The sequence below is a fragment of the Triticum aestivum genome, chromosome 5B (genome assembly GCF_018294505.1).
Source record: "Triticum aestivum cultivar Chinese Spring chromosome 5B, IWGSC CS RefSeq v2.1, whole genome shotgun sequence".
In the NCBI taxonomy this organism is placed as follows: domain Eukaryota; kingdom Viridiplantae; phylum Streptophyta; class Magnoliopsida; order Poales; family Poaceae; genus Triticum; species Triticum aestivum.
Window position 1 is genome coordinate 632,404,843 of NC_057807.1, and position 13,602 is coordinate 632,418,444.

Sequence of the window (13,602 nt, forward strand, 5' to 3'; positions counted from 1 at the left end):
AACCCCTTGGTCACATTGTGCACATTATGATGATGTCCTACCGAGTGGGCCCAGAGATACCTCTCCGTTTACACGGAATGACAAATCCCAGTCTCGATTCGTGCCAACCCAACAGACACTTTCGGAGATACCTGTAATGCACCTTTATAGCCACCCAGTTACGTTGTGACGTTTGGTACACCCAAAGCATTCCTACGGCATCCGGGAGTTGCACAATCTCATGGTCTAAGGAAAAGATACTTGACATTAGAAAAGCTTTAGCATACGAACTACACGATCTCTATGCTAGGCTTAGGATTGGGTCTTGTCCATCACATCATTCTCCTAATGATGTGATCCCGTTATCAACGACATCCAATGTCCATAGCCAGGAAACCATGACTATCTGTTGATCACAACGAGCTACTCAACTAGAGGCTCACTAGGGACATATTGTGGTCTATGTATTCACACGTGTATTACGATTTCCGGATAATACAGTTATAGCATGAATAAAAGACTATTATCATGAACAAAGAAATATAATAATAACACTTTTATTATTGCCTCTAGGGCATATTTCCAACAGTCTCCCACTTGCACTAGAGTCAATAATCTAGTTCACATCACCATGTGATTAACACTGACGGGTCACATCACCATGTGACCAACATCCAAAGAGTTTACTAGTGTCATTAAACTAGTTCACATCATCATGTGATTAAGACTCAATGAGTTCTGGGGTTTGATCATGTTCTGCTTGTGAGAGAGGTTTTAGTCAACGGATCTGTAACATTCAGATCCGTATGTACTTCGCAAATCTCTAGGTCATATTGTAAATGCTGCTTCCACGCTCCACTTGGAGCTATTCCAAATGGTTGCTCCACTATACGTATCCGGTTTGCTACTCAGAGTCACTCGGATAGGTGTTAAAGCTTGCATCGACGTAACCCTTTACGCCGAACTCTTTATCACCTTCATAATCGAGAAACATGTCCTTATTACTCCAAGGACAATTTTGACCGCTATCTGGTGATCTACTCCTTGATCACCTTTGTACTCTCTTGCCAGATATGTAGCAAGGCACACAACCGGTGCGGTACTTAGCATAGCATACTATAGAGCCTATGTCTAAAGCATAGGGGACGACCTTCGTCCTTTCTCTCTTTTCTGCCTAGGTCGAGCTCCAAGTCTTAACTTCATACCTTACTACTCAGGTAAGAACTCCTTCTTTGACAGATCCATCTTGAACACCTTCAAGATCATGTCAAGGTATGTGCTCATTTGAAAGTACCATTAAGCGTTTTTGATCTATCCTCATAGATCTTAATGCTCAATGTTCAAGTAGCTTAATCCAGGTTTTCTATTGAAAAACACCTTTCAAATAACCCTATATGCTTTCTAGAAATTCTACATCATTTCTGATCAACATATACTCATCAGAAATTCTATAGTGCTCCCACTCACTTCTTTGGAAATACAAGTTTCTCATAGACTTTGTACAAACCCAAAATCTTTGATCATCTCATCAAAGTGTACATTCCAACTCCGAGATGCTTACTCCAGTCCTTAGAAGGATTGCTGGAGCTTTGCATACCTTTTAGCATCCTTAGGATCGCCAAAACCTTTCTGATTGTATCACATACAACCTTTCCTTACGAAAACTGGTAAGGAAACTCGTTTTGACATCCATCTGCCAGATTTCATAAATGCAGCTAATGCTAACATGATTCCGACGGACTTAAGCATCGCTACGGATGAGAAAATCTCATCGTAGTCAACTCCTTGAACTTGTGAAAAACTCTTTGCCACAAGTCGAGCTTCATAGACGGTGACATTACCGTCCACGTCTGTCTTCTTCTTAAAGATCCATTTATCTCAATGGCTTGCCGATCATTGGGCAAGTCCACCAAAGTCCATGCTTTGTTCTGATACATGGATCCTATCTCGGATTTCATGGTTTCTAACCATTTGTCGGAATTTGGGCCCACCATCGCTTCTCCATAGCTCGTAGGTTCATTGTTGTCTAGCAACATGACCTTCAAGACAGGATCACTGTACCACTCTGAAGCAGTACGCATCCTTGTCACCCTACGAGGTACGGTAGTGACTTGATCCGAAACTTCATGATCACTATCATAAGCTTCTACTTCAATTGGTGTAGGTGCCACAGGAACAACTTCCTGTGCCCTGCTACACACTAGTTGAAGTGACGGTTCAATAACCTCATCAAGTCTCCACCATCCTCCCACTCAACTTTTCGAGACGAAACTTTTCCTCGAGAAAGGACCCGATTCAAGAAACAATCCCTATTGCTTTCGGATCTGAATTAGGAGGTATACCCAACTGTTTTGGGTGTCCTATGAAGATGCATTTTATCCGCTTTGGGTTCGAGCTTATCAACCTGAAACTTTTTCACATAAGCGTCGCAACCCCAAACTTTTAAGAAACGACAACTTAGGTTTCTCCAAACCATAGTTCAAACGGTGTCATCTCAACGGAATTACGTGGTGCCCTATTTAAAGTGAATGTGGTTGTCTCTAATGCCTAACCCATGAACGATAGTGGTAATTCGATAAGAGACATCATGGTACGCACCATATCCAATAGGGTGCAACTATGATGTTCGGACACACCATCACACTATGGTGTTCCAGGCGGTATTAATTGTGAAACAATTTCCACAATGTCTTAATTGTGTGCCAAAGCTCGTAACTCAGATACTCATCTCTATGATCATATCATAGACATTTTATCCTCTTGTCACGATGATCTTCAACTTCACTCTGAAATTACTTGAACCATTCAATAATTCAGACTTGTGTTTCATCAAGTAAATATACTCAACATCTACTCGAATCATCTGTGAAGTAAGAACATAACGATATTCACTGCATGCCTCAGCACTCATTGGACTGCACACATCAAAATGTGTTACTTCCAACAAGTTGCTATCTTGTTCCATCTTACTGAAAACGAGGCTTTTCAGTCATCTTGCCCATGTGGTATGATTTGCATATCTCAAGTGATTCAAAATCAAGTGAGTCCAAACGATCCATCTGCATGGAGTTTCTTCATGCATATACACCAATAGACATGGTTCGCATGTCTCAAACTTTTCAAAAACGAGTGAGTCCAAAGATCCATCAACATGGAGCTTCTTCATGCGTTTTATACCAATATGACTTACATGGCAGTGCCACAAGTAAGTGGTACTATCATTACTATCTTATATCTTTTGGCATGAAAATGTGTATCACTACGATCGAGATTCAATAAACCATTCCTTTAGGTGCAAGACCATTGAAGGTATTATTCAAATAAATAGAGTAACCATTATTCTCCTTAAATGAATAACCGTATTGCGATAGACATAATCCAATCATGTCTATGCTCAACGCAAACACCAAATGACAATTATTTGGTTTAACACCAATCTCGATGGTAGAGGGAGCGTGCGATGCTTGATCACATCAACCTTGGAAACACTTCCAACACATATCGTCAGCTCACCTTTAGCTAGTCTCCGTTTATTCCGTAGCTTTTATTTCGAGTTACTAACACTTAGCAACCGAACCGGTATCTAATACCCTGGTGCTACTAGGAGTACTAGTAAAGTACACATTAACATAATGTATATCCAATATACTTCTATCGACCTTGCCAGCCTTCTCATCTACCAAGTATCTAGGGTAATTCTGCTCCAGTGGTTGTTCCCCTTATTACAGAAGCACTTAGTCTCGGGTTTGGGTTCAACCTTGGGTTTCTTCACTAGAGCAGCAGCTGATTTGCCGTTTCATGAAGTATCCCTTCTTGCCCTTGCCCTTCTTGAAACTAGTGGTTTCACCAACCATCAACAATTGATGCTCCTTCTTGATTTCTACTTTCGCGGTGTCAAACATCGCGAATACCTCAAGGATCATCATATCTATCCCTGATATGTTATAGTTCATCACGAAGCTCTAGCAGCTTGGTGGCAATGACTTTGGAGAAACATCACTATCTCATCTGGAAGATCAACTCCCACTCGATTCAAGTGATTGTTGCACTCAGACAATCTGAGCACAAGCTCAACGATTGAGCTTTTCTCCCTTAGTTTGCAGGCTAAGAAAATCGTCGGAGGTCTCATACCTCTTGACGTGGGCACGAGCCTGAAATCCCAATTTCAGCCCTCGAAACATCTCATATGTTCCGCGATGTTTCGAAAACGTCTTTGGTGCCTCAACTCTAAACCGTTTAACTGAACTATCACGTAGCTATCAAAACGTGTATGTCCGATGTTCGCAACATCCACAAACGACGTTTGGGGTTCAGCACATTGAGCGGTGCATTAAGGACATAAGCTTTCTACTGTCCGCATAATCGCTACTGTCAACTTTCAACTATATTTTCTCTAGGAACATATCTAAACAGTGGAACTAAAGCGCGAGCTTACGACATAATTTGCAAAGATATTTTGACTATGTTCAGGATAATTAAGTTCATCTTATGAACTCCCACTCAGATAGACATCCCTCTGGTCATCTAAGTGATTACATGATCCGAGTCAACTAGGCCATGTCCGATCATCACGTGAGACGGACTAGTCATCATCGGTGAACATCTTCATGTTGATCGTATCTACTATACGACTCATGCTCGACCTTTCGGTCTCTGTGTTCCGAGGCCATGTCTGTACATGCTAGGCTCGTCAAGTTAACCCTAAGTGTTTTGCATGTGTAAAACTGTCTTACACCAGTTGTATGTGAACGTAAGGATCTATCACACCCGATCATCACGTGGTGCTTCGAAACGATGAACTTTAGCAACGGTGCACAGTTAGGGGAGAACACTTCTTGAAATTGTTGTAAGGGATCATCTTATTTACTACCGTCGTTCTAAGTAAACAAGATGCATAAACATGATAAACATCACATGCAATCAAATAGTGACATGATATGGCCAATATCATTTTGCTCCTTTTGATCTCCATCTTCGGGGCTCCATGATCATCATCGTCACCGGCATGACACCATGATCTCCATCATCATGATCTCCATCATCGTGTCTTCATGAAGTTGTCTCGCCAACTATTACTTCTACTACTATGGCTACCGGTTAGCAATAAAGTAAAGTAATTACATGGCGTTGTTCAATGACACGCAGGTCATACAATAAATAAAGACAACTCCTATGGCTCCTGCCGGTTGTCATACTCATCGACATGCAAGTCGTGATTCCTATTACAAGAACATGATCAATCTCATACATCACATATCATTCATCACATTCTTCTTGGCCATATCACATCACATAGCATACCCTGCAAAAACAAGTTAGACGTCCTCTAATTGTTGTTTGCATGTTTTACGTGGCTGCTATGGGTTTCTAGCAAGAACGTTTCTTACCTACGCAAAACCACAACGTGATATGCCAATTGCTATTTACCCTTCATAAGGACCCTTTTCATCGAATCCGTTCCGACTAAAGTGGGAGAGACTGGCACCCGCTAGCCACCTTATGCACCAAGTGCATGTCAATCGGTGGAACCTGTCTCACGTAAGAGTACGTGTAAGGTCGGTCCGGGCCGCTTCATCCCACAATACCGTCGAAACAAGATTGGACTAGTAACGGTAAGCATATTGAACAAAATCAACGCCCACAACTACTTTGTGTTCTACTCGTGCATAGAATCTACACAATAGACCTAGCTCTGATGCCACTGTTGGGGAACGTAGCAGAAATTCAAAATTTTCCTACGTGTCACCAAGATCTATCTATGGAGAAACCAGCAATGAGGGGAAGGAGAGTGCATCTACATACCCTTGTAGATCGCTAACCGGAAGCTTTCAAGAGAACGGGGTTGAAGGAGTCGTACTCGTCGTGATCCAAATCACCGGAGATCCGAGTGCCGAACGGACGGCACCTCCGCGTTCAACACACGTACAGCCCGGTGACGTCTCCCATGCCTTGATCCAGCAAGGAGAGAGGGAGAGGTTGAGGAAGACTCCATCCAGCAGCAGCACAATGGCGTGGTGGTGATGGAGGAGCGTGGTAGTCCTGCAGGGCTTCGCCAAGCACCTATGGGAGAGGAGGAGGGAGAGAGGTAGGGCTGCGCCAAGAGGGAGAAGTTCTCGTGTTATCTGCAGCCCCAAAAACCCCAATATATATAGGGGGAGGGGAGGGGGCTGCGCCCCCTCTAGGGTTCCCTCCCCAGGGGTGGCGGCAGCCCCCCAGATCCCATCTGGGCGGCGGCCAGAGGGGGAGAGAGGGGAGGCGCGCCTGGGGTGGGCCTTAGGGCCCATCTGCCCTAGGGTTTGCCCCCTCCCACTCTCCCCTGCGCCTTGGGCCCCTTGTGGGGGGCGCACCAGCCCACCTGGGGCTGGTTCCCTCCCACACATGGCCCATGCAGCCCTCCGGGGTTGGTGGCCCCACTTGGTGGACCCCCCGGGACCCTCCCGGTGGTCCCGGTACGTTACCGGAAAAACCCGAAACTTTTCCGGTGACCAAAAGAGGACTTCCCATATATAAATCTTTACCTCCGGACCATTCCGGAACTCCTCGTGACGTCCGGGATCTCATCCGGGACTCCGAACATCATTCGGTAACCACATACAAACTTCCTTTATAACCCTAGCGTCATCGAACCTTAAGTGTGTAGACCCTACGGGTTCGGGAATCATGCAGACATGACCGAGACGTTCTCCGGTCAATAACCAACAGCGGGATCTGGATACCCATGTTGGCTCCCACATGTTCCACGATGATCTTATCGGATGAACCACGATGTCAAGGACTCAATCGATCCCGTATTCAATTCCCTTTGTCTAGCGGTATTTTACTTGCCCGAGATTCGATCGTCGGTATACCGATACCTTGTTCAATCTCGTTACCGGCAAGTCTCTTTACTCGTTCCGCAACACATCATCCCGTGATCAACTCCTTGGTCACATTGTGCACATTATGATGATGTCCTACCGAGTGGGCCCAGAGATACCTCTCCGTTTACACGGAGTGACAAATCCCAGTCTCGATTCGTGCCAACCCAACAGACACTTTCGGAGAAACCTGTAATGCACCTTTATAGCCACCCAGTTACGTTGTGACGTTTGGTACACCCAAAGCATTCCTACGGCATCCGGGAGTTGCACAATCTCATGGTCTAAGGAAAAAATACTTGACATTAGAAAAGCTTTAGCATACGAACTACACGGTCTCTATGCTAGGCTTAGGATTGGGTCTTGTCCATCACATCATTCTCCTAATGATGTGATCCCGTTATCAACGACATCCAATGTCCATAGCCAGGAAACCATGACTATCTGTTGATCACAACGAGCTAGTCAACTAGAGGCTCACTAGGGACATATTGTGGTCTATGTATTCACACGTGTATTACGATTTCCGGATAATACAGTTATAGCATGAATAAAAGACTATTATCATGAACAAAGAAATATAATAATAACACTTTTATTATTGCCTCTAGGGCATATTTCCAACATATACACCCTATATATGAAAAAAATAGTAATTAAATAGAAAGTCGAATTCGAAAATATTTGTGAAATAAGCTTGACCTTTCATTGTACTTGTAACAAAATTCCACAAGACGAAAAACCCTGTTGACTTCTTTTCAAAAAAAAGTTTCAGCCAAAATAGTATGAATAGTGACCTATAATAGCAAATAATTTTGTTTTTTTTTTGCCCTAAAGTCAACACCGGGTTTTCATTCGCGAAAATTTATATGCTAGTGCAAAAGAAAGTCAAGTTTATTCCAAAAAAAACTTCTAAACTTATTTGACTTTCTTGTAAAAAGAAATTTTGGGTGTATCTACAACCAGGAAGCAAGGGGTATTTGTATTTCCCAGGCGAAGGGCCTCATAAATCCATTACAACACTCGGGTAACCAAAAGCATGAAGAAGTAAGAAATACTCCCTCTGTCCGAAAATACTTGTCATCAAAATGAATAAAAAAATATGTATCTAAAACTGAAATATATCTAGACATCCCCATTTATCTTGTTTGATGACAAGTATTTTCGGATGGAGGGAGTACTTGCTTCCCAAAAGAAGGGGCGGAACATATAAATTTATGGAATAATTTTCTCTGACATGAGCATTACCAGTACAAGGAAATTGGTCGTGAAAGCACTTCTTGCCTGCTCATCATGCCACTGGCGATTAGGAATCCATACTACCAGCAGCTTGCTCATCACCATCCGTGCCATCATCTCACCACAATATCTGGAATCGTCGTCTTCTACAAGGTACAACTCCAGGTTCAGCCGATGTTCTGTCCTCGAAGGACCATTAGTGTCATCCTCGCTCTTCGGCCAGCATCTCATCACCAAGGCTTCCGCTTTGTCCTGCAAGACACAATATCTGAAAAGCATCTCATCCTCGCTCTTCTTGCATCGTAGGGCGATCGATACCATGACCACTAACACATTTCTCAGCAATCTGCAATCTCCACAAAGTTCTTGAAGCACCACAGAGGCATGGAGCAATCTTTCCTTCAAGATAGGGATCAATAATCCGATCAAGGACGCCCTTCTTCGGGCAACTTAAGGGCACATTGTGCAAGTTCAACTTGTCTCCTTGGAAAACTAGGATCCCAATGCAGCCCGAGCACACAACACCTCAAACAGCGCGACATCAAAAGAATATCCATTGGATTGGATTTCCCTGTTGGTTGCCCAGTGCCGAGAAATTCAGGATCGATATAACCTGCATATACTCCAGTGTTCCTTGTTTTCTCCTGAATAAGACACCGTTGGTCTTACTAGCATCTTGGGTTTTCTGAACTTCAGGATGCAGAAGAACCTACATAGAAAGCTGAAGGAGGTCAGAAGCGAGCGGCAGATATCAAAGCTTCAGCAGCAGTGCAAATGATGAATGGCTTCGAGCTGCTCCAGCATGAACCCTGCGTGTTTTTGTTTTTCATAAGTTTTTCGCCCTCCAGCATTTGAACCCTGGGCGTTTGACAACCACATATTTACATTTTTTTGAGATGGTCAAATTTGCGGATTTTTTTTTAGGTACCGGCCTGAATCAATTCAGGTAAAAAAGAACCAAGTTCCTTGCAAGCTCTGAAGATAAGAGTAAAGGCCCTAGGGCACTAAAACCAACTATACAAGCCATGAAAAAAAAGGTTCGTTTTGTAGCGCAAAATCTTGAAGTGAAAATCCAATCTCAGGCAAACCCTGAAGACACCAAACATGCGATCCGAGAAACCAACTGCCACAGGCACAAACCCACACAACTCAGAAAGAGAAACATGCCATAAGGTTCAAGCTTTGATTCTAAAACCAATAAGTAAATAAAATCAGAAAAAAGATAAGGTTTAAGCCTTCACAGCCTGACAGACACCTGTAAAAAAAAAGTCGCTTCCTTTCATCTTAAGAATGATTACCAGCTACAGAAATCCATGGAATACATGAAGGTTGCGAATACATGAGGAACAGTCCTGAATCCGAAGGTCAAAACAAAAAGGCACCGTGCTCGGCGGTTCTCTCTAAATACATGTCTGACGTCTCTACCGGCAATTACAGCTCCAAAAACTATGAATAAAACCGCATTTGGAACGAGATGGTGGCGCAAAAAAAAATGATCTACGGTATGAAAGTGGGGGTTGCTTGGCCGAGGATTCATGGCACGCTTTGTTGGGCGCCACCCTGGACTTTTGTTCTGCTCACGTCACTCTTTCGTAGGTGCCACCAATCTGCATGTGAAGCCATTCTGCAGCCGGCGAGCCCTGGGCGTACTCCCTTGGTGTTTGCGGGTCAAATGTTAACCCTGGAGCTGTGTTGTATGCCGGCGCAGCGAACTGCAAGTGAGAAGAACAAAAGGTAAACCTTCTGGAGCTAAGATATATTTTGCTGTGAATATATTGGCAAGGGACAAAACGCGATATAATATATTGATGACACAATTTGAGAAATCAAACGTTGAAGCTAAGATATATTTCCTTGTACCAGTTATCTTGCTATACTTAGCCATTGAGTTCACAATTCACTTACGTCTTTAGTTGGAAATGTTTCAACTCCGTTGTGAGCATGGGCATGGGCGTTAACCGCCTCGAGCTTCATGGACAGGAACTGCAGATGACAGCAATTGTCGAGCTATTATTAACTGCACTATCGAGGGCAATACAATTCCATAGAAGCGACAATCTGTGACACAACATACCTCAATTTGGCGTTCCAAAGCTTGGACATAATTGATTATCTCATCAAGGACTGATGCTTTCCCAATAACCTAACCAAGGACGCATAAGCTTTCCAAAGAAAATCATTTACAGACACAAAACTAGGGAGGAAATTTGAAGATGATAGATATATGTGGAAATTAGTGGGACGGAATGGAAACATAAAAATATTGAATGCTTGTTGATGAGATTAAAATGCACCTTATTACATCCAGGGACAAGATCTTGGAGAATTTTCATCCGCTCGGTTATTTTCTCACGCCGTGCCTGTCAAAATAAATAGAACTTTCAGTGACCAGATTTGTAGCTCCTTTAATGGGCAGTGTGAATGTGTATCTATGGGGTGTATAAGAATACTCAAAATTGAAAACAATACATTCAGAATAGTCAAAACTGAAAACAGTGCATAGAACTGACCCTTTCTGCAAGGCTATGGCTGTCAGTTGCTTGACCCCTTCTTGCCCTCACATGGATGAAATCTTGCTTTGGTGGCGGGGGATTTTGGTCAACAGCCTTACTAGCATTTCTTGAATCAGCTTCAGCATCTTTTCTGACACTACCATTATCATCACTGGATTTATTTGCCTTGAAACGCTTTGCTTCTGCATCAGTCTGCACATTAAGATTCCAGTGAATTAGCAAATAGCGATTAAGACAGACAAGAGAAAGAACGATTATTCTCTTGCTCTCTACATAAGCTGTGCATACCAAACTATGGGCATTTTTTCTGTAGAATATAACAAAAAATATTGTAAACTGCCTTCTGGCCTCACAAGTCAAACACCTATTTAAACTTCAATCGACACATAACCAGTCAACATAAAGGGGCAAAATCATATAATGGCACCAATAAAAAATTAAAGATCACATGTGACAATAACAATTGTTTGCAGACTATCACCTATAGATGCCTGCTAAAATATCACAGTAGATTACTGAATGCAAGTAGAAGATGCAAAACACTCTGGACCAATAGGTTGTTGGTTCAGTACATTAGTAGTTAGTGCTGGAGATAGTTGATTGGATATAATTGTTTGTGACAATAACAATGGTTTGCAGACTATCACCTATAGATGCCAGCTAAAATATCACAGTAGATTACTGAATGCAAGTAGAAGATGCAACACACTCTGGACCATTAGGTTGTTGGTTCAGTATATTAGTAGTTAGTGCTGGAGATAGTTGATTGGATATAATTGTTTGTCCATCAACCACCTTTAACCAGCAAGTGCAGACCAAAAAAGTAATGCACTAAACCCGGAGGTACCTAAGACAGAGAACTGTAAAACAATTAGTCAATCCAGCTGTCACCCAAAAACTTGGTCATGGTATATATATTCAACATGCATACTGTTTATGTAGACAAAAATAACAGTGGGGAAGGGTTAAAAAAATAGTGGATGGTTTTATTTTCTAAGATACTAACACAGCAAGCAGAAAAATGGGATACCAAATTACCAATATGACTATATTACAGATTTACAGTGGCAGCAAGATTTCAGCGGTAGAATAGTGCTGAATGTAGGCTGTAGCTACATAACGAGCATGTAGGACGGTGGAAGTTCTATTTGCATATTCACATCTACTGCTGGTTCAGTAACTTGTTCCCCCTTGCAACTAGGGATTATAAAGATTGGCAGACTTTGTGCGAGGATAAACTAGTCTTATTAACTTGAATACTGAGCAGAGCAATCATACGCTGTTAACATCGATGAGCCAAGCCTAAGAGGCGTTAGCAGTTTAGCACCGATATGGACCAATCTAGAGTACGTGCACACATCACTGTGCAGTACCAAGTTATGACACCTACTTATTATATACATCCTTTCAGTTGACATAAGTTGAGTCGTGAAAGCCACTACAGGATGTCTTTGTCAAAAGCACTCACTCTGTTTCTTTATACTCCGCATGTAAGATTTGCCTTAAGTTAAACATTCGTAAAGTTTCATCCACACACAAAAAACTTCATAAAGTTTGACCAAATTTATATTAAAAACTATCAACATCTATGATACTAAAGGTCTACAATATGAAAATTAATTCCATGATGCATCTAATGATATTGAATTGATACTGTGAATGTTGACAATTTTCCTATAATTTTGGTCAAACTTTGCAAAGTTTGACTTAAGACAAAACTTATATGCAGAGTAAAAACAACGGAGGGAGTAGAATCCAGGCCAACACCGTGGATATAATAAAACTGTGGCTAGCTAAAAATAGGAAAACTAGCACTGTAATCAACGGTGTGTTATTATTACAATAATGATGGAAGGTGGCTACAGAGTAATGGTGGCTTTCGTACATCTGGAAGTGAGTCTTATCTATACCCAAACTTAGACACCACTTATGGTTCCTACTCAAAAGGCATTTGGTAATTAGGGGAATCTTTAATGTTAACCTTCCAGTACTTGTACAGAATGTTGTGGATTTTTTTGTGCGGCCCTATATAAACTAAATTATGAACCAGCATCCAAGTCTAGATGCATTCATGCATTGTCACACGGCAAATGCTAGCTGCAGCCAGCAGACTATATATCCAACTGAACTAAAGTACCAAATCAATCCGAGCTAACCAAAACGGCCATGCTACTGACTTAGAAGAACCACAACTACGCCGAATCGAACACATGAGCAGATCACCGACGCCGCCAAGCTGACCGGTATCTGAAGCGGCTGCAGTAAGTAGTATAGTAGAGTAACAGTTCGCGAGCCTCCGAATCCCCCTCTCATTAGCCCAAACTCCGCCCCCGCCACACGGATCACGGCGAACGCCGAGGAGAAACCTACCAAATCCTGGCCGCCGCCGCCGCCGCCGGAGGTGGAGACAGGCCTGGCGGAGGCCGAGTCGTCCTCGGACGCGGGAGGCTCCCGCTGCCTCCTCCGCGGGCGGCTGCCGCTGCTCTGGCCCGTGACGGCGGAGGAGGCCTCCCCCGCCGCGCGCCCGCCGGCCGCGCCGGCGCGGGGCGGCGGGCGCCAGGGCTCGGCCTTGAGCTGCGGGGCGGGGTCCATCGCGGGCGAGCGGCGCAGCGAGGCGCCCCTTCGCGCGGCGGCGCGGCGAGGCCCTAGGGTTTGGCGGGGGGCGCGTCCGCGGGCGGGGGGCGACCAGATCGGGCGGGGAGGCCGAGGCTGGGGGAGGGAGCTCGCCGCGGCACTGACCCACTGTGCACTTGCGCAGGGTGGGGGGGAGAGGGAGGTCAGAGAAGACTGGAGGAGAAAGAAATTAATAAATGCTCGGGATTTGGCCACGCGGTGATTGGCGGGCGTGCGTGGGGCTGCCGCTGGATCTACTCCACTCCAACGCGATCGAATCTGCTTGGGACTGGACGTGCGGGTCGGCCCAGCCCAGCCCGGCCCGGCCCGGCCGACCCGTCTTGGAGCATGTTGTTGCGGCACAAGCTGTCTTCAGCCTGGCGAACCGACGCGGGTCGCCG

General features: G+C 44.0%; 1 protein-coding gene across 1 annotated transcript; it reads right to left on the bottom strand.

The window, feature by feature from the left end:
* Positions 1-9,333: 9,333 nt before the first annotated feature.
* LOC123113790 (transcription factor BHLH089) lies at positions 9,334-13,392 on the bottom strand. Its single transcript, XM_044535103.1, has 6 exons — positions 12,959-13,392; positions 10,586-10,780; positions 10,370-10,435; positions 10,150-10,218; positions 9,981-10,058; positions 9,334-9,787 (listed from the first exon to the last, which is right to left on the bottom strand). Exons 1-6 carry the CDS (start codon positions 13,178-13,180, stop codon positions 9,653-9,655), a joined length of 765 nt encoding a protein of 254 aa, XP_044391038.1. The 5' UTR covers positions 13,181-13,392; the 3' UTR covers positions 9,334-9,652.
* Between the last annotated feature and the right edge of the window lie 210 nt (positions 13,393-13,602).